We start from the raw sequence: 23,054 nt of genomic DNA, 5'->3' as shown, positions 1-23,054 counted from the left end.
TTCTACTACTACTTAAAAATATTTTTTTCTAAAAGTGTGATAAAACACTTTATTTCACTAAAGTAAGCATTTCTTTTATAAAAAATAAAAATAAATAGTTTTAATTTTCAAAAACTCGGCAAAAGAGGTTATAAATGTTAAAGATTTGGGTGAGTATATATAACACTGGCTTAGTGCCTTTTGCTCACGTGCTCCGACGTCCCAATTTATCTGTTTGTTCTTTGAAATTTTACTTCAATAATTGGTGTAATGATGGTTCTTATAGTCAAAAAGGTTCGATAACTTTTGTGTTCTTTGGTTGATAACTTGATGTCGTAATCTAACTTTGCTAGATGCCCCTCGTGTACACATTTCTTTTTCTTTTAAGACTAACAGATGGACAAAATACTTTGCTAATAATGGATAGTAACCGTCGAAATCAGAATTTTCACATACTAAGACTTAAAGAGAATGCAACATCTACTATATAAATATAAAAATAATTTTAATTTTATATATAAATAAATTCCGAAAATGAGATTCATCCCGTATTTCCATCCCTAGAAATCTCATTTAAATTTAAGATCTATTTTTATTCTGGTGGCATATTAAATCGTGTCAATGAATTTTATTTTAAAATTTATAGTTGTTAAAGAAAAATAATTTTATCTTTTTAATTATATATCTTAACAAGATTCTATCTAATAATGAAAAATTGAGTAAAAGGTTTCCATATCCTTTTTTCTTTGTTTGAGTGAATGGTTTCTTTTAATATCGTGACTTCTCATTGATTCTTCTTTCAGTATAGTGAGTTCTTAGAACTTGGACCATAAAAAATGAGGTTATACAAATTCCAATGAGATTAGAGAAAAGCTTGATCCCCTCTTTGGGTTGGGTGGGAGGTCATGTGAGGGAAGATGTTTTCACATGCAGAGGCGAATCCAGAATTTTAAGAGGATGGATTCACCATTAGCTATGAGATTTTTTTGATTTCTTTTGTCTTTGATTCGTTGTAGCTTAGTGCCTATGGTTTTTTTTTTTTTTTATTTCTTTTGCCTTTTGGGACTTGGGTAAATTAGAAGCAAAGGGGAAAAAAAGGTCATTAGATGTAATATAAAAAAAAATAACGTTTTTTTACTTTTGGGTAATTAGAATTATAGAAGAAAAAAGATTTAGAATAATATAAAAATGAAAGTTAAAAGACTGCTTTAGAAAATAAAAGCAGAAAACAAAAATGCACAAGAGCTCAGGTTCGATCTCAAGACCTTGAGAAAATAAACATAGTCCCTAACCAGTGCTCCATTCAGTCTAGTTTGATCATGTGTTCCTTCAGTTAATATTAAATATATTTTTAAAATTATACACATAATATATCGAGTTTAGCCGAGCGACCATGTGTTCACGTGACCCAAATTTTAAGCATAAATTCGCCTCTGGTCACATGACCTAAAAGTTCATCTAATCATAAACTAAAAGTTCACGAAATCATTACGTTACTATATTTGCATGCATGCATGCATGACAAAATTAAAAACCCCAGAACTTGCTTTCATGGAAGGTTTTTAAACTCAATATTATTCCCATCACAGAGATATACTGTACTATATTATTAGTATAAGTAAAGATTATATCAAAAGAACTGAAAGAATATATTGGAGATTGAAATCTCCGATGATTCTGGCCCATATTTTGACTCTCTGTTCTTCTACTTCTTATTATTATTCTTTAATTTCTTTATGCACCAAAAATAATTATCAGTGGGACATCCCAACATTTACGGTCTTACCAGCTGTTTCCCCTTAATTTAGGTCCTGTTTAGCTTTATGCTTTGACCCCCCCCCCCCCCCCCCCCACTTGTCTCTTGTTTTTTCGCTACAAAAATATTAATTAAGAGGATCTTTTTGACTATTTTACCCTTCGCCCCTTACTAGCTTCGCTCATGTATACAAGTCCAGTTGCGACTATAGGGTGATGCTATTGTTTGGTAAAAAATATTTTTATTCGATATGTATAAAAATTCAACATGACTGATGTCTTTGCATATATTGTTATTACTAAATCGTTATTATTTAATGCACATTTTCACAAAAGTTATCACTTAACCGTATAAGAAAGAAGACAGTCGTCAAAAATAATATTTTTGTTGCCAAAAAGTTATTGTTATTTTTGTACTTTCTTGTAGTGTAATAATGATAAATTAGTATGATTTTGATATGAATACTGAATATGAATAATTATTTACTCGTTTTCTCCATACTCATGATAATAAAGTTTTTTTTTTTAATTTAGAGGGGGGGAGGGGTAATTTATATAGCAAAACAGAGAAATATGAAATGAGCAAATAAGCTTTCATGATTCCCAAAATCCAAGAGGGCTTTTTGGAAGGTCCGTGTTCCGCTCTCTTTTGTTACATGTCTACTGCTTTCTTTTTCATAAAGGTGAGACAAAACAACAAGAAAATAAATAGAGTTTAATTTTTATGTATATATATTAGTAGATAACTCGTCTTGTTTTATAAATTTTAAATTTCATATTTTAAGAAGGTATCTCACTTGTAGGTGATTCGAAGTATAAAAACTTCTTTTCAGGAGTGGTCTAAATAACTGAAAACTTAAATTGACATAGTTGTGCACGTAAAAAAAGCAAGACTATAGTACTGACTCTCTGTAAAGTGATCTAAAAATAATTAAATAGGAGTGTTACTCATTGAGTCATTTCTATCTGCAGGTGGCGTACGCCATAGGCTCTTCTTTTCTATATATCCCTTTGCTTTTATTCCTTTTTTGCTTGGAGGAATATCTTCGACATCTGTCATATCTCAGCGTAATGAAACTTGTACAACTAAGTAGGCGTTAGGCCATGAAAATCAATTATTTTTCACTTTATTTGAAATTTTGAAGTTGGAGCTGAAGATGGAGTTGTGTTTTGTTATAATTTTTGCAAATAACATTTGGTTGTTTGAATGTATTGAAAGTGAAAACAAGGTTTTAGTTGTTTTCCAAATTTCAAATAGAACTTCAAGTTGTATTTGAAATTTTTATGACCAAACGCTGATTTCCAAATATAGTGAAATGATTTTCGGGAAAAAAGTTGAAAAAATTCATGGCCAAACGGGCCCTAAATATATAACTCAAGAATACAAGTTATACCATGTTGATTATAGACTTTTTATTATACTATTAGTATAGTTTAATCTGTTATAACAAATTTGTTACTGTTAATAGTTGTCACATTCAAGCAACAAGAAGAAATTCTCTACTTAATTTTTATATAAAAATAAAATAAGATATAAAATATTATACAAAATAGAACATTTGATCAAAATAAAAGTCTCATTCTATCTTAAATTGATTTTACAGTATATATAGACGCTTATGACCTGCCTTCTATATCGTCATAATATAAAATACTATTGAGATAGGTAAAAGATATATGTACACTGAATGTCCCAAAATAAAAACTACCAAGTAAATCCTTAATATAATAGACAGTTGTCGGCATTTCAATCTTACTTCTTCTTTCAAGACCTATTCGAAAAAAATTCAATACTATAATTATATTTCCTATATAAATATTTTGACTATATTCTGTAACTATTTTTACATTGTCGTTACGTAAAACTTAAACTCGATGACATACATAACCACCCCTACGGCCCTACCCTCGCATTTCTCCTCCCCACATCTCTACCGTACCCTATTATTTTTTGTGGAAAAACCAAAACAATCTTTACTTTTGGGGTATTTATGACCCACAAACACTGATGTTGTTTTTAAAATTTTGTGCAAAATAGCTTTCTACTTTTCCAAAGAAAATTAGAAGGTTGTTATAAGTAGGCATTTGGACATGTAATTTCATCTCATGAGATGAAATCAGTGTTTGAACATGTGATTTCATCTCTGATTTCATCTCATGAGATGAAATCTCAAATCATCCAAAAAGGTATGATTTGGGATTTGAAATCATGATTTCAAAAAATATAAATGTAAAATTTGACCCATACATTTATATTTTGTAAAAAAAGACCCATAAGTTGGTAGATAAATTTACCAATCATGTTTACCAACCATTTGTATTAAATATTAATCTGTTTGTTCGTCTTCTCGGTCATCTGATCTGGAAATGCATGCTCGGCGTGAAGAGATTGTTCGTACCATGTGAGAGGATTATATTAAAGAGTAGTTACATTACTATTCATGTTAAATTTTCTTTTTTATTGAACTAAAGTTTGATCAATTGATGTTGTATTTTTTAGAAATGTCTTCTAGTAGCGTATTAATTTTATTATGAACTATGATTTACTCATTTGATAAGATTGTATGAGAATTGGAAAAATTTTGATGGTTTTCACAACTTGTGGAGTTTTTATGTTTATAAAAAAAACTGCAACTTAAGAAATCCAAATTGCATATCCAAACATATTTTATGTCATGATTTCATATCATGATTTCAAATCATGTCCAAACGGGCTCCTAAGTCAACAACAACATCTCCAAATACGGTATCCCACATGTTTTTTTTTTCTCAAAAAAACAAAGATTATACAATCATGTGAAAATACTTGGCCATGAGTACATAGCAGGTAGTCTTCCGCAGAAAAAAGTCAAAAACAAAAATAACCCTATCAAAGCCACGTGGCTTATGAAAATAATTATATGGTCATAAGTAATGTCATTTTGTACTCCCTCCCTCCCGAAAAGATTGACATTTTTCGCTTTTTGAGAGTAAAAAAAGTTGTTCTTTAACCGTAATTTTTTTCATATGTCTTTTAAATATTTTAAATTATTAATTATGGTGACTTATAATACTTTCTACGTATTGTAAATTTTATTTTGAAAATTTTAAAGATTCTATGTTCAAACATACGATCAAAATTAAAAAGTTTAACTCTCTAAAAGCGAAAAGTGTCAATTTTTTTGGTACTGAAGAAGTACTAAATTTGGCTAATGTTAGAAAGTAAAAGTATAGACTTGAATATGCGATTAAGTATGCATTTGGACATGATCTTGAAATCATGATTTAAGATTATTGATTTGGTAGAGGTTGATTTGAAATTAAATAACTTATTCAGGCAAAAACTTATTTAATGATTTTGGTAAGGTAAAACAAATTGACTGATCTCCCTAAAATTACCTAACCATCAAAGAAGAATAACTGACGTTGGCACGTACTTCCACGCTTTGACTATTGTACCTCCACCGTCAAATCAATAATGCTTCTTACCCCTTTTTTGTAAAGGGTTAATTACGTGTATATATATAATCGATTACGTCTCTATGTTACTGAATAATTTCAATGATAAATAATTCAGCATAAAGTATTACATTTAAATGGTCTTATTTTTAATTTACATTCACATTAGTCAATTTTTTTTGGCAACAGTGTTTATACGCATCATATACAACATTATACATTTACTGTAAATAATGTATCAATCTTGTATAAAAGTTTATAGTAATGTATAAAAGGGCATTCCGGTAATATTAAAAATATAGGTCATTTCGGGTAAAAAGTTTCTTCAAATAGACACAGTGTTATTTTTCCTTCATATGAAGGTGTTTGACTTAACATTAAATTTAAGAAATAAAAGAAGATTTTTTAAACTTTTGGGACTGAGGGAGTACTAAATTTGGGTAATGTTAGAAAGTAAAAGTATAGACTTGAATATGCGATTATGTATGCATTTGGACATGATCTTGAAATCATGATTTAAGATTATTGATTTGGTAGAGGTTGATTTGAAATTAAATAACTTATTCAGGCAAAAACTTATTTAATGATTTTGGTAAGGTAAAACAAATTGACTGATCTCCCTAAAATTACCTAACCATTAAAGAAGAATAATTGACGCTGGCACGTACTTTCATGCTTTGACTATTATACCTCCACCGTCAAATCAATAATGCTTCTTACCCCTTTTTTGTAAAGGGTTAATTACGTGTATATATATAATCGATTACGTCTCTATGTTACTGAATAATTTCAATCATAAACAATTCAGCATAAAGTATTACATTCAAGTGGTCATATTTTTAATTTACATTTACATTAATCAGTTTTTTTTTTTTTTGGCAACAGTGTTTATACACATCATATACAACATTATACATTTACTATAAATAATGTATTAACCTTGTATAAAAGTGTATAGTAATGTATAAAAGGATCATTCCGGTAATATTAAAAATATGGGTCATTTCGGGTAAAAAGTTTCTCCAAATAGACACAGTGTTATTTTTCCATTATATGAAGGTGTTTGACTTAGCATTAAATTTAAGAAATAAAAGAAGATTTTTTAAACTTATGGTCCAAAATAAATCATAGAATTTGTGTGGTTAGAAATAATTTCATTAAGGTTAGAAAGGCAAATTTAAAATTGAATTATTACTAAATATAAAAACATATCATTCATCTTAGGACTGACTAAAAAAGAAAGAGTTTCTGTATAATTCGATTTGAGGGAGTAGTGATCAGAAAAAAGATCAACAGTTTCGAATTTACTGTTTCTCATATAATGTTGTAATTTTTTTAAAATATATTTATCGTATTTTGCAGAGATATATTATGTTAAGACGCCTACACGTATTTAACTTGAGAAGAAAAAAAAAAATTTCTTTTACTCAATTTCGTAATTTACAATAGTGTTTTGGTGGTTGGAGAGGATGTCTCAAAACCCCAGACATTAATTCGAATTTTCACGTGGAGTTTTTCGTTTTTTTTTAAGTTGTACTCAAGAAACTTCGAATTATTTCTTTTTGCTGATTTATATGTTCAGACAAATAAACCAATAGTAACCTCCGACCACTACGTTTAGGTGCGTTTGTTGTCTCAGAAAAATAAAATACAGACAATAGCTGGATATTTTCTTTATTTATTACAGTATATTACTATTATTTAATGATTTGTAGAAATGTGGATCAATGATATTGATCTAATAATAATGCTGAAAGTGGAATAGCAAATAATAATATTCATCAAGCAAATGAAAACAACAAAAAGCTCACTTCTAAATATATTCTTCCTTTATCTTTAATAGGAGAAAAAGATATAGCTGAGACATAATGTATAACATCAAGCTTCAAAGACCTCAAATATGGCCAAAGAGATCAGAGGCGGACCTACAGTATTGGTTGCAGATTCAAGTGAATTTAGTGAGCTTTATTCAGGCTATGTATATATATTAAGAAATTTATTAGATAATAATTATAAATAAGTGATGGACCTAGTTATTGTATACGGTATTGTATTAACTTGATGTCGTAGTAAAAACTAGCTCATAAACTTCAAATTCTTAATTTATCTCTGCAATAAATATGTACATAAGTTGGGAAAAGGAGCAAAGAAGCAGTATAAAATATTTTATATATTCACACTATGGTTCGTTAATGCAATGAAACGATGATGGAGTATTTCTTTTAATTCCATTTTCTCGCTTTAAACAGCTAAAAAAATCATTGTCCAACTGAAAGAATAATTTAGGTCAAGTGCAAAATCAAGAAGAATTAGCTACGTACCTAACTTAAGGTAGTACTATTTGTTTGGGTACCCACATACATGTTTAAATCGGCTTCACTAAAGGCATGTGCCAATTTTATAGAGCTAAGTGGTTGCTTCATTAAACTTCAGCTCAATTTTTAAAATTTAAAAATATATTTAAGTTCTATGTATGGATACTGAAACAATACATATAATTAAAAGGAACGAAAAAGATAATTAAGGGGAACAAGCTGAGGATATTTCAAAATCCCTTCGGTGGGAGAATATAATGAGACTGAAATAAGGCCATATATAGCTGTTTATTGTTTCAATACTTTTATTAGTTAGGAAATTACACCAACACAAAGAACAATTTTTTTTTTAAAAAATAATATTAAACTACTCTCTTTCAAGCTTGTCCTTCTTCCTTTTGTAATATTTTCCTACAAAAAAATCATTTGTAAGATTTGAATTCAAAAGCTGTAATTAATGGTGAAAAAATCTCATACATTCCATTATACTCCCTCAGTCCAATTTACGTAGCACCATTTCCTTTTTGGTCTGTCCCAAAAAGAATGTCAACTTTCTATATTTAGAAATAGTTTAACTTTCTAGAATGATTTACACTCACACATTTATAATATGAGACTTGTTTTAGACCACACATTTCAAAAAAAAAATTCTTAAACTTTATATTAAGTCAAATGATGTCACAAGGACGAATATGATATTTTCTAATTCATTGAGGGAACAATTGAGTTGACATACGAGAGATGAGAAAAGAGAGGAGGGGTAGCAAGTGTGGGGTGGGTGGGTGAGGAAAATGGGAAGTAATAAATGCAAGGGGACAGAAGGGTACACATCTTTTTTCAGGCAAAGCAGAAAAGATGGAGAGAGAGTATATCATTTTGTAATCAATTGCTTTATGATTGAAGTCCAAAGTATATATAATGTCAAAGTAAAAACATTACTCCTCCCTGCTATATTTCCTTTAAGTCATTCACTGACCTGATACATCACTAATGGAGAAAAAGAGAGAGAGCCAATTGAAAGAAAGAGAAAAAGTGATGAGGACTTCCTCTCTATTTTTTTTTCCTTTCATCTGGTGTTTAATATCTGCGTTCAATTAAATTTAAATTAGTGCCGAGATATTTCACATTTGAAAGTAAAACACTTCTTTATAGAGGTGACTTCGTACCCAATCCCGAGGTATCTGATTAAAAATGAAAAATTAGTTGCCACTTTTACTACAACTTTAGTTGGTCTTTCTCTTTCTTCCTTGGAAGAAAAAATTAAAGAAGGAAGAAAAGTAAGAAAAGGCTGTCCTAATTAAAGCTCTTTTCTTTTTTTCACTTTACTTTTGTTAGTCATGATGGCACTATGATGAGAGAATAGAATTGTGGTTTTTTCGCAGTTGCATTTATTGATATCTAGTGGCTTCCCTCATCCCTCTCCATCCAACGTGGTCCCCTTCCCTTGATGGTGACTTAGAGCCTAGAAAAGACCTAAGGGAACATGAAAAGAAAAAAAGAAAGAGAAAGTACCCTAAGATGTATACATGTAGATGTAGTTACCTACTTCATCCGTTTTAATTTATGTGACGGTATTGCTTAGATACTCAATTTAAAATATAAATTTTTAAAATTTTGTGATTTACATTAAGTCATAAACATTTTCGTGTGACCAACCAGATGTGTCAAAATAAGAAAGTGGTAAGGTTTAGGGCTGACCTTAAAATTCAGAACAAACACAAGTGTCAAATGTAAGTATTATAAGCCTTTAAAACTTTATAATTTGTAGTTTATAATGTTTTTCACTGGTATAACTATCTAAAGCTTAGGAGATAAAGGTACTTGATACCTATAATAATAGATCTCTCATAAAATAATGAAAGTGATTGCAATCTAAATGATAGTAATACGTATCATCCCCCAAGGGGGTGGTGTTAGTGAAGGGTATATATGAATGAGTGTTCAAATATTCGATATTTATTTTGGGGTCCGGATTAATTTGAAGTCGTGCCACATAAGGCCTATTAAAGAGAAGACACTCCCTGCCATAATTTTTTTTTATTATTATTCTCAGAAGTCAGAGCTTATACATGTCAACGAAGGTGCTCAGTACATCATTTGCTCAACCAGAGGTGTCAAATTGAGAAAGTCCGAAGTTTGATGACCGACTTTAATATTCAGGATAAGTACAAATTGATGTTTTGATATTAAGCCTTTAAAATTTTATAGTTCAAATTTATATTCTCAATCATAACTATCTATAGTAGGTAAAGTTATATGATATCTGTATTGATAAAGGATAATAAATATCTCACAAAATAACCAACATATAATCTAAAAGATTGTAATATGTATCATCCATGTGGGCGAGGGGGTGTAAAGGGTATATGAATGAGTTTTCACATCTTTGGGTAAGGATCCCCAAGTGGAAAAATGGGGTTATTAGGAATTGTTTTCTTTCTATATATTTTTATTTGGCGTTTTATATCCGTTCTTACACTCTCATTACTTTAGATCCGTGTCAAGTAAGATCCATTAAAAGGAAAGCGCTCTTATCAGGATATTTTTTTTTTTCATTTTGGGGCACAAACAATCAAATTCGAAAACCTCTAATTCTAATTAAAGCTGGATAGATTTTATTCATCCTACCATAATTTTCGGAGACATGAGAGGGATAGGTTAAATTAAAGAAGCAGATGTATTGTCAACCTCGCATTTAAAGCGAACCCATAGTGTATATTACTACTTTCTAGTCTCCACATAATGCCAATCTCATGCACTGTCATATTATAATGTTGTAATGTAATGTACCTCTGCGCGCTGCACATTATACCTGTTTTTAATATTTGTTTGGAGGGTCATTATTCTATTTGTCTTGAATCATTTGTCACTTTTTTTAATACCATTATTAAGAATATTAATTATATGATTTGATTGTATTTTCAAGTATCCCTTTTATGTTTTGGAAAAAAAAATTAGATTGTGTTATTTCCTCATGCAGCTTCTACTAATGTTATATTTTTTTTAATAATAAATTTATTGACTTCCCATTTCAAGCTGACACGCAAAAAAAATTGGAATGAAGAAATGTATCACTACCAAAAAAAAAAAAAAAAAAAACTCAAATTGCGGAGGTTAAATTTGCAAATTGCAGGGCAAGAAACCCCAACAATTTGATGTCATGGCGGTTTTTACAACTCCTAATATTACACTCTACGCAACGAGAGAATAGTTCTCCCCGTAAACATGATTTTTTCCCACTTAAATTAACTCATTTTTTTTCCCCTATTTGGGGGTAAATATTATGAATCTATAATTACAACTTCAATAAGTTGGAATTAAAAATTTCACCTTGAGTTGTAACATTTTACATGAAACTTTTAAATTTAATATTTTTATTTTTTAAAAGATGAGTTAATTTAAGTCAGACTAGTCTGGAATTTAAAGGAACTTTTTATGGTTGTTTTGTTGCTGTTCTTCTGACCTATTGATTTCCTTCTTTCCAGAGAACAATTGCTCCAAAGGTGATTTTTTTTTTTTTTTTAATTCTTGGTTTTGCAGTCCGTGAGTATTTGACACTGGACCCAAATTTTTCATAAATATTTTCATAAATTTGGTATCTGTCACGGCCTTTATTTATGTCACTATGTAAGGGGGAGTATTAAATGTCAGCAAAAATTAGGAAAGGCTCTAATATAGGCAAAGTAGATGTTGGTTGAGATTTGAGCTTTCTTGAGTATTACTATTGACTTTTGTGTCAATGGAATTTTGACTTTTATCTTACAAAAGTGCTTGTTTTTCTTCAGTAATTCAATTTGATTTTTCTACTATGGTTTTTTTTAAAGTACAAAGACCAAGAGGAGGTTGCTAAGTTAGGAGTGTTTCCAACATTCTTTTTTGGGTTCAAATATAGTTTGTCCATCTTATCTGATTTTGTTTGACTATTTCAGAGCCCAAATTAGTAGACCTTCTCATGCTATGGGACTCTCATTAAGCCATTGGCTCAACAGGTTGAGCATCTACAGTAATCATTATAGGGCTGTTCACGTACGGTTTTGGTTAAAACCAAAACCAAAACCAAACCGAAAATATAACCAAATCGAATAAAAAATCGACATTTGGTTTGGTTTGGTTTGATTTGGTTTCAAATTTTAAAAAACAATAATATTTGGTTTGGTTATGGTTCTATTAAAAAATAACCGAATAAATAACCGAACCAAACCGATAAATTATATACATAAATTTTATAATTATTTATATGTATAATATTCGTTTTTCATAAATAACTATAAATATTTTATACCTTTTAACCATTAATTTGATTTTTGGTCTACTTATTTCACCTGATTGTTTAAGGCCAATGTTTTTAAGAATATGTCCAAGCTCATGTTTTTAAGTCTTTTAACTCTTTTAAGTATTAAGTGTAAACCTACTAACAGAAGCTCACGTTAGAGTCTAATGTCTTTAACTTAAATTTTTAGTCTTTCTTTGTCAGCCATTTGATTTTAGGTTGTTTTTTTCTTTTCGAATTTATACCTTTCTTTTTTCTTGTTTGAATGGGTCCTAAACTTCTAATAATTTTCATATGAAAAGCGCAGAGGTTGTAGATTTGGAGGTTCCTATAGAAGATACTTCAGTAACATCAGCATTTACTGCAACTCAAGCACATGGTAATGCCCTAATACTTCTTTCGTGGGTAATCCTCCTAAAAAGCGGAAAAGAACAACTCCTTGTAATCGAGACCCTAACCTTGGGGATAATGATAGAAAAACATCTGAAGTTTGGGATCATTATACAAAGTTTTTTTAATAAAATGGGAGAATTGAGGGCAAAATGCAAGTATTGTCCCAAAGTTTGGGATCATTACACAGTTTTTTTTATTTCATATATTTTCATTTTAATTTTAGGTAGTCTTTATGTTTAATTAATATGTATGTTTGTAACAACAACTAAAAGCTCCTATGCTCTATTTTATTTCCAGGTATGTGTATTAAGATGACAAAATGGTGCAGCCACTACTAAGTTAGTTTTTAGCTCTATATGTAATAGTTTAGCAACTTTGGGTAACTTGAGTACTACACTATCACTAATAATGAAAATGTTTCTGTGATGTATGTTCCACCTTAAACTATAAATAAAAGTTATCGTTTGAACAAAAAAAAAGACATGTCTTTTTTAACTTTTTAATGTTTTACTGATAAGTCTCATGACTGCTAGTCATAAACCGAAAAATCGAACCAAACCGACAATAACCAAACCGGTGGTTATTATTTTATTTGGTTTGGTTATGGTTTTAGACATTTAAAAACCGACTAAATTGGTTTGGTTATGGTTTTAATCAATAACCGAACCATGAACACCCCAAGTAATCAATAGTGCAGCTCACTTAAATGGTCAGGATTTAATATATATGTATAAAAAGTAATATTCGTACATATCTATAGTGCATAATTTTAGGTGAAGGTGTTCAATTGACCATCCTTAGCGTTTGTAGCTCCGCTCCTGCTCGCCCTACCCCTCTTACTCTTTCCTACATTTTTCACACACACGATTGACTATTAATGAGGCAATAACATATATCACCCAGAGTTGTAGCCGAATGTTGTAACAATCGGGATCTTTTGGCACTTAACAAGAGTTAGAGGGCGTTCCAATCGTAGGAATGAAAAACCTCTTGGTATAGCATGCTTTACTCACCTTTGGGGGCCTTGTATACGGTAAAAATCGGATAGACTTGTATCCGAGGCAAACCGGAGTAAAGGGTAGAACCGAGGTCTCCCGAACATAATCAACTCTGCTTCAACATCAAGGGTATTTCACCGGACACGGTAAATCCGAGCCTAAATAGCACGCTCTACATGGGTCCGGAAAATCTGTTATGGAGCAGGCCACGCGTCACCCAACTGTTCGCCACTTGCGCTGACAATAGTACGGGTGTCAGACCGTACGGACCAGCCTTATCCATTTTAGGGTTTTACTAGAAAGGCTTTTTAGTATTGGACTAAGGCCCATTTATTGTGGCTTATAAATAGAGGGCTATCCTTTCCTTTTTTAGGTTAGTTTTTCACTATTCAGAAAATTGTAATCAGCAAAGGATCAATATTATTTCTTCAAGCACTTTGGCTCAGTTAAAAGAAGCTCATTCCAAACCGGACCAACTCATTGCATTTGATAACTCTTCCTTTCTAGTTTCTAGTGTTATTGCTCAATAATACTTGCTATAACTTACTAATTTACATCATATATATATATATATATATATCTTCGATAGAATCCCAAATCACAAAAGAAGAAGTCCACCCACATATTCTATTCACCACTTACAAATTTAATTGTTACCCACAATCCGGGGATATATAGGCTACCTGACATAAATCCGGATTAGTTGGGTAAGTGAGTTTCAGATTAGTTCGGTCAACAGATTTCAGATGATTAAAGCAAAAAAAATAAAAAAAATTGAGACAGTCAATTCACGGTTTAATTAATTATGTGACCTTTACTTGTGTTATGTTGCAAGAAGCAGGTAATAAGGGATTTGACAATTCAATGACATCGACAAAACGGGCTTGTTTCTTGGGACAAAGCTGCTTGGCTTTGGCCCATGTACTAGCTGATTTGGGATTCAAGATTTCCAGTTTGATGAAATTGATGAATATTATATCCTCAAAAACATTTGCACACAAGCTTGTGTCAAGTCTTTTCTGGGAAAATTTCTTTTCAATTGATTGTATAAAACATAGATCAGCAGAATACATGTTGGACACTGCACTACTCTAATCTAAATAAAAGGTCTTTGACTTGCACTCCAGTGTATGTACAATGGATATTATTTTTAAGGAAAAGGGTCGAATTTACCCTCCAAGTATGGTTTATAGTTTAAATTTGCTCTCCGTCAAAGTTTGGGATCAAATTTGCCCTCTCCGTAAAAAGTTTGAGATCAAATTTGCCCTCCTCGTCAAAGTTTGAGATCAAATTTGCCCTCCTCATCAAAGTTTGAGAAGAGATTTGCCCTCTCCGTTAGGATACTTGATAAATTTGAGATCAGAAAAGACTTGACACAAGCTTGTAAAGTAAGCTTCTTAACCCACGTAAATTTGACCCTTTTCCCTTTCCCTATTTTTAATAACTGTTGCTCCAAGTTTAGTAAGCATGGAAAGCAGGAGCTTTGAAAATGAAAAAGAAAATTAGAGACAGACATTGAACTCAGAGTATTAAATAGAAAGAAAAAACCCATTGGAAATCACATATGTTACTGATGGCTGATGGGAAAGATGTCCCTTATTTTCGTTTGGAGGAGTTACTGACTGGTCTAGATCAAAGTGAAGTTGACTTTGGACATGATAGCATGATATAGTGCATTCAAATTGTGATTATAACCTTTCTTTCCTCTAATAACGGTGGTATCTGAATGAACATAACCACACCTCGACTAATTTATCGTATACTAGTATTACCTACCCCCGACTAACAAGTAAATCTGCCCATCAAGATTTTGCGGATGGGATTAAAAGCTCGCATATTCGTCTTAGTGCTGGCTTTGAGTCACATTTGCAAGTCACACTGACTTCACAAATGTTTTAGATTTCATGTGCTACAAGTTCCCATACTACTTTGAATCTCCCTTGTTGTTTGATCAAATTGTAGACTTCTTTGAAGGAAGTTAAAATGGTAAATAATAGACCTGAAATCTGTGTTAATAATGCAAATTGTTTCCTTTTCAGGGTTGTCTTTTATTCAAGTTTTGTATGAACTAAAAAATGTATGAATTAGAGGGGTTTGTAGCTAGGACTGGCAGTGTCTACAAACCAGCACAAAGCACAGATAGTGACTGGGACATAACGTAAATGCCAAAATTCAGCAAATAATCACTTAGATGCTGAAATTGAGAGAACTTGAGGGTGTAGTTTCTGCATGTTGTTCAGCATTTACGAGATAAACATCTCTAGAAATGTCAAAACGGTTTACTGGAGTGATATAAACACAAACATAATGAAATTGATTAAGCCACATTTGATGCACATCTCACATTATTCTGCAACTGGAAATTCAATGCTAATGGACGATTTGACATGCAACTGATAGTTTCTTGCCCTTTGGAGTGAATTGGCAACCGGGAGAGGAATCTTTTCGATAGAAAGCAAAGGAACTACACCATGAAGCAAAGCCACTTGGACTAGAAGAAAATAGAAGCTAGAAATTATCATTCTATTCATTGCTAGTTTTCTACACGTGAAAATAGTACAAAAAAGCTAAAACAGTTGCATTAATGCTTAGATCAAAGACAACAAGAACTCCTAAAAAGAGTCATCTTTACATCGAGTAGAAACAAGCGCTCTATGTAATAGTTTAACCAAGGGCCAGGCTTCGCCAACCTACCTTTGAATGTTAAGCATGGCCTTAGCTTCCAATTGCTCTTCCATTAAATCCTCACTAGCATATTTGCTCAGAAGCTCCATCTTCTTCCGCTCCACCACCATCCTTTCGATCTCCTTCTCATCCGGCAATGGGACATGTACCACAAATTCTTTTTCTCTATCCTTCTCCTCCCTCTCCCTTTCCCTCCTTTCCTCCTCTATCACATCCTCTTCCTCCTCGAACAATATCTTTGATCCCAAACCCACTTCCACTACCTCCCCACTCTTCACCGCCTTCTTGGCTTCCCTCTTTATCTCTTCCATCTCCATCCATTCTCTCACAGCTGCAGCCCGCATCTTCTCCTCTGCTGGTCCCTCCAATTTTTCCAATATTCCGTCCTCATCATCTCTATACCCATAGTAGCTGGCATCAATCCTCTTGTATATATCATACCTACAACATTTTAAGTCAACATAAGAATTACCGAATAAAATATCAAGCAGCAGAAAATCTATAATATCCACAAAAATCATTAAACGATAGTAATATTTACAGCATGAAAAAGAGGTGCATAACAAAGCTTCATTTATTCAACTTAGATTGTCAAACACAATAAAATGTAAATGGCTACATTGCACTAAAAAAACAAATATGAGTTTTTCCAAGAATGTATTGCAGTCTTCCAAGCATGAAGAACGAGCATGGATGTGAATACACTGACCTTGCCGTCTATGAGATGCCATCATACATGCATAAACAGCATAAAGCTACTCAAAAAATTCTGATAAACTAAAGTTCAAGTCATAAATAAAACTTTCAACCTACTAACTCAAGATAAAAAAAAAAAAACACACACACACACACTCACAACCTGTCGACATTGCTAATATATTTAATGGAAATTTTTTATCTTTACTTGCATTACATTCGTAATGACCATACATAAGGATGTCAGTGCATGAAGCAGGTCATTAAATTAGTGTGACATGGCTAGCGAGCTGGAAAAAGTGCTATTTGACAAGTATCATAGCAGGACTAATATTGGGATGCCATTCTAATACCACGGCTTATAGACTTGAGCTGCAATTTATGATCTGCTTATTTGACAACTGTACGCAGGCTGGAAGAACTGACACCAGATGGGGTTGTTTTCCACCTACTTTCTCAACTTCACATATATTGACTAGATGTGCTTCTCAGGGTTCTAAATATTCATCTAAATACAACAACGGCACTACACATTTTTCATGAGCAATATCTTTCATCTGGTAGGGCAACACTGATGTAGAGAGAAGAGCAACTAATGCATCATTCCTCTTATTTCCGTACTTGAGACATATTCTATGTTTATGGTACGTCAGAAAGCCATAAGTCCAAAACTTTTGAGCATAATTGTAACATGGAAGCAACATAGACTTTTCGACTTTGCAGTTAATAAGAAGCTAATTGACAACTAGCTTGAAGTTGCTGAGGACTTGCAACCATAACTATTTCATTTCAAGAGCTGTTTCAAGCTCGATCTTAAGTGCTTGATATTTGGCAATATTTTTGGAGCAGTTTTGAACTAAAAATATGGCAAACCCACCTCCTTGAAAACTAGTGACACCACACCCACACAAAATCCTTCAAGTTGGATGGTAGAGGCTGAACTGTGACTACCATCACATTTTCAGCAGGTAGTTCATCAGATAACTTCCGATTGTCCGATACTAGATTTCAAAACGTCAGCCATTACTAGTCCTTTCAATGCCTTTTTTTCTGACATAAGAAGTATCATTGATAAGGCATCAAGAAGATGCACATTTACAAAAGATAACAAAAGATGACCAAAGGTCAGCCCCTGTACAATATCTAAGCTAAGATCAGGGAGCTAATAAAGTCCAAAAAATTATCCACACTGTTAACTACTTTTTGGTAAAGGATTATCCACACTGTTAACTAATTATCGGGCCCAGGGTCTGTCTATTTTCAGAAACAGCCTCTGTACCTTCACAAGGAGGGGTAAGGCTGCATACACACCACCTCCCCAGACCCCACTTGTAGGATTACACTGGGTATGTTGTTGTTGTTGTTGTTGTACTGTTAGCTACTTGTCCTTTCACTGCCTTATGAGGACGTATCCAATCTCATATAGAAATTGGGGATGCCACCAGTCACTAAAAGACAGGTTTTAACATGAAAAAACAAAATGGAGTTTGCTCTTCTTTGTTTTTTGGGTATTAATGGAGTTTTCTCTCAAACCAGACAAACAATTTGCTCTCAGAATCCAACCAATTAAATTATTTTTTCGAGAAATTTATACATTTAACTAGTACTTGATAGGAAAAGGAAAAAAAAACATGAACTGGAATTGGATTGACAATGAAACACGATCCAAGCTCATGGGGTGTGATTCATTAACGGTGAAGAAATAGACTTCTTGGTCACTTCTCCACCTTACCAACGGAGAATAAGGCTTGATTAGTCCTACTATGTTTAATTCAAATGTGAACGGCACATAAAAGCATAAGCGCAAACCAGAATTATGTTCCCTGTATTCAAAATAGCCAAAATGGGGGTATCACAATACTAAGAGCTTCACCGAACACTTATGCTCAGACCAGCATCAATATCCCGGTCACCGAACTTAAACTGTCCAGACTTGGTCTTCTTATTAAAGGAAATTGATAAGAGGGGTAAGACGAAAAAGAGAAAAGCTGACGAGTTCGGGTTTATTTTATGATACAATGCATAAAAAGTCCTTGCGGTTAATGATACATTAAGGGCTTTTAAGGGAAAACAAAAATGGAGACAATGGTAATGTATCCAATTTTCGTTTCCCTTACATCTCCTTACTAATCTCATTTATAGTGGGGATTTTTCAATCTTTTAACCCAAAAAATTAAAGACAGCCCATCCTTTCTCTTCATCTCCCCCCTCTCTTTCCCTCAGAAGTAACTTCCTGTTCGGGTGAAGCTCTGGTCATGTCTTCTAAAAGTAATCTTGGCCAAGGAAATATTGCCTTCCCTGTAGTTTTAGCCATCTTTTCCAGCAGGTAGAAACAGTCGTAGCAACGAAAATCATTCTTGACTCTTGTTTTTGAGATACGACCTAGTATTCCAGAATACCCATAAACAACGTATCATGAATGAATTTCCAAGTTCTCTGAGCAATATATCCCTTTCAAGACATGTTCAATAGTTTCCCCTTTACTATTTTGTTTTCTATTCTAACGAGAAAACTATTGAAAAGCATACCTATCAATTTATCATTGCTTTTCCATTCTCTCATTTTCTCCGTTTCCTTCCAAACAAAGACCGCCTCAGCATACGTTAAGGTGAAGCAATTGAAGTAATTGGAAAAATTATAGGAATACAGAAAGCAATAGTAGCTAGGTTGAGCATTTTGAAGCTGCCGACACTAGCTTTAATGTTAATGTTTAGTATTGAAGAGAAAGAATATTTTAAGAGTTGCCTTGATGATTTTTACCCATCGCATCACTACTTTTGCGGGTTCAGGGTTTGCAATGGAAAGAAGGGGAGAGGACAAGGGGCCTAATTGAGAGGAAAGATAAACTACATCTAGTTCTTGAGATGGAAAGACAAATGTACCTATTTTACTAATGCGTTAGCAATGTCCAATTAGGGTATTTTAAAAAAATAGGTACATAGCTAACAGTTATGTAACAGGTCAACAAAACCCATACATGCACATATATACATATAGTTCTTGCTAACATACTACATGGCTGCAGTACATTAACATTGTACCCATTTTGTTATTCACATCGTTGATCCAAACTAGTTTGAGATTGAAGCGCAGTTATTGCTATTGTCTATCTTTTTTCTTTTTTTTCTGATGACAAGGGAACCCGCAACCGCTACCCTTTGGGTGCACACAGGGTAAACCCCGCTCCTGTGCAATAGCCCACTACCCACACTAGGCAAGTGCCGTGCGACAAGCTCGACCCAGAGGCAAATCCCCTATTGTTGTAGGCAGGAATTTTCGAACCTGAGACCTCCATTATGGAAGCCCTATGCTCAACCAACTGAGCCACCCTTGCGGATGTTGTCTATCTTTCTTTATACTCCCTTCATTCCATAATAAGTGACTTTTTAGGCTTATGCACACCCCTTAAGAAAGTGCTCACTCCTAGAAAATTAAGAGTGTTTTTACTAACTTACCCCTAATTAAATGCCTAGAAAAAGAAAAGCTCAATGATTCTTGATTATGTAAATAAGGGTCATTTTGGAAGACGAAGATCAATTTCTTCTTGAAATCCTAAAGCACCACTCATTTTGAAACAAAATGAAAAGTCTAAAAAGTCACTTATTATTGAATGGAGGGAGTATATAACAAATAGTTTTGTTCTTCGAAAAAGCTAACATAATTTGAAATGGACAAAAAGGTCTACAAATACCTAGAATTCTTTATCCAATATCCACCTTTGAAACCAAAACTAACATTTTCTTGTCATTATTTCTAATCGGATAGATTTTCTTTGCACACAATTAAGCAAATGTCATTGTACAACAAAGAACAACAAATAATCCCCTCCACGGAAAATGCCAGGAAGCAACTATTATGCACGGGTTATGAATCGACCGTACACAAAAACTCTAACATTTTTTATTGAGATAGGCACCAATGCATTATCCTTTTAGTCCATCACGCCACCCTTCACGCAATAGAAGACAAATGTTTTTTTTATCATGGCGGTGTCAGAATCAACTTGCGCGCACCCCGACAATTCCACCGAATACTTGTTGCCTTCCACCAGCTCAAGTAACTGGTAACTCGCTAGGCAGATGTGAAGAATTATTTTTCGCCTCTGCTAGGCAGTATGATACAACACGATACAACACAACACAATATAATATAATACATTACGAAACAATATGTAACAACCATCCAAACAAGTGTAAAACAATACCTCATTCGTCTTTTTCGCAATTCGGGTGGTTTCTCAAACAACTCCCTAACACCGGGCAACTTCTTAGCAGCAACCAAATACCTATGCCCAGGCCCCACGTCCACCCAGATTCGGTACATCAACAATATCCCCTCCCAAATCCGTCATCTTCGCTGAATACTTCGTGTAACTCGATCCACCAAGTTCAATAATCCTCCTTTCCCAATGTACTTTCACTCTAATTTACCTATTAATCTCATTATTCAAGTCACGCAATCTACGTTACCAAGTTGTTTGTCTTGGATCTCCACTCTTTTCGACCGAATTTTGGTGTGATCGAGTCGTTACCTTATTTTGTCTTTACTTTTTATCTAATAATCCTATTTTATTTTTTACACCTCTCTATAGTAGCTCTACCCCATAAACTATATCCATCAAAACAATTAAGTACGATACAATACAATATAACACGATACATTATAAAACAATAATGTAACAACCATCCAAAAACAAGAGTGTAGTAAAACAATACCTCGTTCGTCTTTTTCGCAATTCGGGTGGTTTCTCAAACAACTCCTTAACACCAGGCAACTTCTTAGCTGCACCAAAATACCTATACCCAGGACCACGTCCACCTGGATTCGGTACATCAACAATATTCCCTTCCAAATCAGTCATTTTCGCCGAATGCTTCGTATAATTCGGCCCGCCCAATTCAATAATCCTTCTCTCCCAATGCACTTTCTCTCTAATCAATTTATTAATCTCATCATTCAAATCTCTCAATCTATGTTCCCCTAATCCTTCGTTTTGTATCTCGGCTACTTTACGACCGATTTCTCGCAGTATTTGTTGTCTCCATTTGTCTGCTTCAGCTAAATCACGACATTCTGATGCTAAATAGGGACGACGTTCTTTTGGTCTCTTTTTTTCTTCTTCTTTCATTGTTATGAATCGATTAAGCATTGATTGAGCTTTCTCTTCGTTACGCGCCATGGTTGCAAAATTGACAAGATTCCAAACCCTAGAAATTTGGGGGAAAACCTTAAACCCTAGAGAGATGTTTAAGAGAATCAAAAGGCTTTGTTCAGATTTGTAGCTGTCGTGGTAATTTTATATATACGGGTGTGTAGAAACGGAGTTTTAATGGAAATTGGTACTGCTTGTTAGGGAAAAGGTCAAAAGTACCCCTAAACTATTTGAAATAAGTTAAATTTAGGGATAATTTTAATAATATACAATCCAGCATAAAATATTACATTCACGTAGTCATATTTTAATTTTAATTTACATCCAAATAGCCAATTTTTTTTTTTTGCAACATTGTTTATATACACGATACACAAGGTTATACAATTACTGTAAACAGTGTAAATTTTGTATAAAAGTGTATGATAATGTATAAAAGGACCACTTCGGATAATATTAAAAAAATGGGCCATTTCGAGTAAATATTGTTTCTAAATAGACATAAAGTGTTATTTTCCCTTAAATTTACCCTGTTATGTTCTTGCCTTTTTGGCTCAAAAATATCCTTCAACTAGCTGAAACGTATCCTTTCACATATAAGGGAAAATGGGTCAATTTTATTCTCAAACGATTTGAAATGGGATAATTTTGTCATCCATTTAAAATTCGGGACAAGTACACTTGATATAATTGTTCAGATTTGTTGTTGTTCTGGTGCTTTATATTATACGGGTGTAGAAAAAGAGTTTCATGGAAATTGGTACTACTTGTTTGGGAAAAAGGTTAGAAATACCCATAACGGTGCGGTGAAGGATTACTCAATTTTCTTAACGGGTAAACCGTTCACTCGTGAAGAATTATCATATTTATATTTTCACCCTACATATTTAAAATTATAAAGTATCTACTATAAAGTGTAAACCCAAAGCTTAAGGTTGGTGAAATCCTCTACTTTTAACTGATTCTGGTGATTCAGTTTGTTTCGATTTGTCATTGTGAAAATCTGGACCGTGCAATGAGTCTATTTTGCTATGTTGTGTAAAGTTTCCAGAGTGAAACTTCTTATGGCTCAGTTCTCTTTGAATTTTTATTTGTTCCCAGTAGTTTATATGTTATTTTATTCTCCACCTATAATTCTTATGTGTAACAAATTTGTGGCATACAGTGCTAGTAGAAATAGAAGTTTTTTTTTTGAGGCGATACATCACCTCATAATTGTCTGATAATTGCTAACTTGATAACGAATCAACCGATATCTTATCAGTTGGCTAGCGGAGTAGTACATTTAAAAGTCGATAATCGATAAGCAACCGTCAAGCATAATTATCTGCCGATTCGAGCAACTCTAATTGATGGTGATAGTTCAAGTGGGA

General features: G+C 32.9%; 1 protein-coding gene across 1 annotated transcript; it reads right to left on the bottom strand.

Annotated features, from left to right (window-relative positions):
• Positions 1-15,640: 15,640 nt before the first annotated feature.
• On the bottom strand, positions 15,641-21,821 carry LOC132640249 (uncharacterized). Its single transcript, XM_060356759.1, has 2 exons — positions 21,245-21,821; positions 15,641-16,274 (listed from the first exon to the last, which is right to left on the bottom strand). The coding sequence occupies exons 1-2, from the start codon at positions 21,706-21,708 to the stop codon at positions 15,839-15,841; spliced, it is 900 nt and encodes a 299-aa protein (XP_060212742.1). The 5' UTR covers positions 21,709-21,821; the 3' UTR covers positions 15,641-15,838.
• Positions 21,822-23,054: the final 1,233 nt, after the last annotated feature.

This window comes from Lycium barbarum, chromosome 5, assembly GCF_019175385.1.
Source record: "Lycium barbarum isolate Lr01 chromosome 5, ASM1917538v2, whole genome shotgun sequence".
Lineage (NCBI taxonomy): Eukaryota > Viridiplantae > Streptophyta > Magnoliopsida > Solanales > Solanaceae > Lycium > Lycium barbarum.
The sequence above is the reverse complement of the archived record's forward strand: the minus strand, read 5'-3'. Positions and strand labels throughout refer to the sequence as shown.